The 5,153-nt window shown below is 39.2% G+C and overlaps 1 protein-coding gene across 1 annotated transcript; it reads left to right on the top strand.

Moving 5' to 3' along the window:
* The first annotated feature begins 242 nt into the window (after positions 1–242).
* LOC131157706 (pentatricopeptide repeat-containing protein At3g29230-like) lies at positions 243–2,781 on the top strand. The gene has a single exon (XM_058112041.1). The coding sequence runs from the start codon at positions 351–353 to the stop codon at positions 2,280–2,282; it is 1,932 nt and encodes a 643-aa protein (XP_057968024.1). The 5' UTR covers positions 243–350; the 3' UTR covers positions 2,283–2,781.
* Positions 2,782–5,153: the final 2,372 nt, after the last annotated feature.

Below are 5,153 nucleotides of genomic sequence, written 5' to 3'. Positions count from 1 at the left end.
AATTTATTCTAATATAGTTAAAAAATTGAAAATAAATGTCAATCACATGTAAAATTAAAATTTTCATTCACTAATTTAACATATATTTTTATATTTTCTTCCATGAAACCAAACATTAAATAATGATTTTTTAAAGAAAATTTTCTAATATTTTAAAGCTTGAAACGGATGCTTTAAGGCTCCACTTCCCAAGTTTCAAATGGCCTTAAATACTATTAAAACTTCAAACTTAAAACGAGTTGAGTTGATTCTACCTCGTTTAACACGAGAGAGAGAGAGAGAGAGAGAGAGAGAGATGTGCAGCATAAAGCTTCCTCTGCTGGTCCTTCCCGCCATACTATAGTCGAGAAATGGCCGTTAGGTTCAAATCATCCAAACCCACGGCCAGCTTCTCTTCTCGTACTCTTGAAAAATTCATCAAAACCCACAGAAATCTCTCCAAATCCTCACCAAGAATCTGGACTGATAATGAAGACGATCCCCTAGAAGTGGATTTGCAAGGATATTGCATTTTGAACCTAAACCACCCCTTCCTGCGCTCATTAGATTCCTGTAGTGGCACCATGAGAGAGTTCAACCAAATCCAATCTCAGCTCATTGTCTCTGGCATCTTTCAACATCCTCTGGCTACCAGCAGAGCCGTAAAGAAGCTTTGTGCTTCTCCAATTACAGCCAAACACGCTCTTTCTCTTTTTGATAGCCTCGAAGAGCCCGATGCTTTCATATGCAACACCATTATGAGGAGTTTAGTGAATTTCAATGACCCACATGTAGCTCTTACTTTCTACTATCAGCAAATGGTGGGTAAAGGCGTCCTGCCGAATCATTACACCTTCCCGCTCGTAGTGAAGATCTCCGCAGAGCTTGGGTTGGTCTGGGTCGGGGAAAAAAATCATGCTCTGATACTGAAGTATGGGCTTAATCTTGATTTGTTTGTTCGGAACTCCTTGATTCATATGTACTCTGTTTGTGGAAGAATTGGGGCTGCACGCGTGCTGTTTGATGCGTGTTCCCAGTCAGATTTGGTTACTTGGAACTCAATGATTGACGGGTATGTGAAGAATGGGGAGGTTGGTTTGGCACGTGAACTTTTTGATGAAATGTGGGGGAGAGATATTTTTAGTTGGAACTCTATGCTTGCAGGTTATGTGGGAATTGAAGACATGAAGACTGCAAAAAATTTGTTTGAGAGGATGCCATTTCGAGATGTTGTTTCTTGGAATTGTATGATTGATGGGTATGCAAGGATTGGAGATATTGCTGGGGCTCACGAGCTTTTTAATTGCATGCCAGTTCAAAATGTAGTTTCTTGGAATACCATGTTGGCTCTTTATGTTCGCTTTAAAGATTATGACCAGTGTTTGAGGTTATTTGATAGGATGAAAGAAGGAGATGTTATGCCGAATGAGGCAACTCTTGTGAGTGTCCTGACTGCTTGTGCAAACTTAGGGAGGCTTGATGAGGGCAAATGGGTTCATTCATACATTAATAATAATAGGAAGATCAAGCCTGATGTATTGCTTTCAACTGCCCTCTTGACAATGTATGCAAAATGTGGGGCTATGGATTTTGCTTCCAATGTTTTCAAGGAGATGCCCGAGAAGAGTGTTGTATCGTGGAACTCCATGATTATGGGGTATGGCATGCATGGGCATGGAAAGAAGGCTTTGGAAGTGTTCTTAGAGATGGAGAAGAGTGGAACAATGCCTAATACAGCTACATTTGTTTGCATTTTATGTGCATGTACACATGCTGGAATGGTCTTGGAGGGTTGGTGGTACTTCAGTCGAATGTGTCAGAAATACAAAATTGAACCAAATACCGAGCACTATGGGTGCATGGTTGATCTCCTTGCCCGGGCTGGTCTGATGAAAAATTCAGAAGAGATTATAACTGAGATGCCTATGGAGGCAGGACCTGTCTTATGGGGAGCCCTACTTTCAGCTTGTAGAACTCATTCAAATCTAGAGCTTGGTGTGATTGTGGCCAAGCGCCTAATTGATTTGAAACAAGGGGATATTGGGCCCTATGTTTTATTATCAAACATGTATGCCGCAGAAGGCAAATGGGATGGTGTGGAAAGCGTGAGGAAGATGATAAAGGAAAAGGGGTTGCAAAAAGCAGCAGGGCGTAGCATAGTCCACATTGGAGATTCTGGATCTGAGTATGATTTGGAGAGTGATTCAGTTCATAAGAAAATCATGGTGTATTCCATGTTAACTGAAATGGGTGCTCAGATGAAATTATCATATAGGTTGACTATGATGGAGGAGAGGAAATAAACTCATATACATGAGAAATATATTCATCAATTGATGTAGATTTGTTTAAATTAACATGTACAGTTGTTAGAGGGCTGTTGGGAAAGGAACTTCTTGGCAGGAGTGACAATTGCAGTATGAAACTTGCTTTTGACCTGGCTCCAGTGAGTGTGTTCCCTAAACAAGCCACTGCTTACAAGTCATCAGATTGCTTTTCAACAGGCACACAGTCGCACATGCTCTAACATAATATACTATTCATACTTTGGCAGAGAACATGACAAGCTTAAAGAAAACATTGTAGCTGTAGCAGGCTGTGTATACTAACTCTTGATAACTTTTTGTGAAGCATTGATAAGGTTATGATGTTGTCCATTTTGAAGAGATGAGTTGGATCTGCATTTTTTCTTTTTGGAAAGTAAATGCACTTGAGGAAAATTCTGGAAAATGAATGGCCGTGTTGTATAATTACAGTCATCTGATTTTACCTTAAATATTATATGAGAAAGTTCATTTTGTATCCCTCTGTAATTATACTCCATTAAAAAATTATCCTGTGGGGATCGTTTTTCATTTTGTCTCTTATTTTCCAATGTATGAATATCAAATTGCCTCCTGCTTAGCATAGAGGGTGTTTTTTCCTTTATTTTCTAGATTTATTTGCCATTTCTTTTTTTCAGGTCTATTAGTGTGGACATTATCTTTACAATCTCAAACCAAGGAGCATTTATGTCACCAAGAGTATTTTTAATCCCTCTGTATCAGTCTCATCCAGCTTCAAGTAATATTGTTTCAAATGAAATCCTCAAAATTCAATAATGGGTGCATAATTCAATAAACTGTTGGTAGCTGTAATCACGTCATTGGGTTCTTGGGCTATTTTCATGACGTAGGCAAAAGGTCCATTTGAAAGGATTCTCTTGATCAACACAGGTCAATCACTAATGAACTCAGAGCATCTTTATCTGATGCAGATATAAAGACATCAGCATATTTTTCATTTTTTTTTCTATAATTAATAAATTTAACCCAAAATTGTTCCCTTCTTTTTCTCTGAAAATATTCAGCTGAAGATTCTTTGTGATGATAACATGTGACTGAAGATATCATGGCTGAAGAGGAATAATCACAATAATATACTTAAAAAGTGGCATGCATAGCTTTCCAAGTGCATTGCTGCAGCCAGTTGCAATGTTATGATGATATACCTCAGGAAAACAGATACCTAACAAGCTTTACTGTTAAAAAAGACTGTTTTGACAAAAGAACTTATATCTTTATTGTGTATGAACCTTCAAAAGTTTTAGTCAACAAATACAATAATTTCATATGATAAAGACACAACTCTCATCATAGTGTATCTTCACCTGCAGAAAAACAAATTAAGAATAGCTATTGAGTGTTTATTTCAAAGGTGTTAATGTATTGTTTTGCCGAATTGTTGTAATTGGCTACACGCTGACTTGTGCTCCTGAATCTTTTGTCTCCAGCTTTTCAGTCCTGGGGTATGTTATTAACCCAAAAACCCAGGATTCATCTCCATCACTGCTGCTAAATAGCATTCGTATGAACAGTGGTCCCCTTGGGGGCGAGCCAGTTGTCCATACAGCTCCATGGCTCTGATCCAATAGCTTGCCTATGAAATTCTGTGTCTTTGAACACATCAAATAGTTTGCTAATTAAAGTTCAAAAATAGAAGATACAATAATAGAGAGGTTAGTTGAAGAGTGAAGACAAGTTTGGATGTTATGGATGCTGTTAGGAACCTATGAGCAACCAGATCAAAGTGACACCAAAATTTTAACGTGGTTCGGTCAATATCGACCTACGTCCACAGAGCACACACCAAATATTCACTATTTCGCCGAAAATTACAATTCCCTCACTCTCTCCCCCTCTCTTCCTCCTCTTTCTTCTCTCTGCTCTCTGAGCATCTCACTGTTTTTTACTGTGTCATTCCTCAGCCCTCTATTTATAAGGCTAATATTCCAATCACAATTTAATTACAATTTAAACATAATCAAACAAAATATGGGAGTTTACAATCATGGGATTAATTTCACCGCGTGAGATTAATTGCAATGCGTTTTCCAACTCAGTTCCATGAATGGATTGCGTCTCCAACTTAGCTCCAGCTCCTAGCTGTCTTCTGGCTCTAGCTTTAACAATCTCCCACTTGGAGACAGAGACGCCTCCTCAACTAGTATCATGAATAAATAATGTGCTCAAAATATGTCTCCAAGCATGAAGACCAACTGAAGTTGAACACAACTTCAGTTTCTCTGTAGTTACCATCTTCCCGTCTGCTCGATTTCTGCGGATGGCTGTCAGCTTCACAACTAGTGTAAAGATGTCGGTGTAGTCAATCACTTCCTTCTGTTCAAAGCCATTGACTACCAACCGAGGTTTGTACCTTTTGGAGCTGTCATGCTCCTCTTTGATTCTGTACACCCACTTGTTGTGAAGGCCTTTGGGCAACTACCACGTTCTGTTGGAGGTGAGGGACTTCATCTCATCCTTCATCACAAGCTCCCACTTGCGTGTATCTGCCACCTGACATGCTTCATCATAGCATTCAAGCTCTCCTCCATCTGTAGGAAGTAAATAATCAATATACCTTCTGTTTGGTATATGAGACCAAGTAGATCTCCTAAGCTTCGGAGCTGGAGTAGGAGACGGTGGTGCAACAATTTGCTCCACTGGTTCCTCCACTTGAGGATTCTCGGCATTCTGCTATTGTGTCCTGACACATTCTGAGTGGACTAGTTCTAGTCTTTTCTTCTTTGGGGCATGGGTGTTTATCTGGAAATTAACCCTCTTCTGTTTCTTGACTATATAATCCTCACACATGTCAATCTGCACTGACTGTAGATCACTCAATTTTCCCTTTGA

This window comes from Malania oleifera, chromosome 6 (assembly GCF_029873635.1).
Source record: "Malania oleifera isolate guangnan ecotype guangnan chromosome 6, ASM2987363v1, whole genome shotgun sequence".
In the NCBI taxonomy this organism is placed as follows: Eukaryota; Viridiplantae; Streptophyta; class Magnoliopsida; order Santalales; family Ximeniaceae; genus Malania; species Malania oleifera.
The sequence above is the reverse complement of the archived record's forward strand: the minus strand, read 5'-3'. Positions and strand labels throughout refer to the sequence as shown.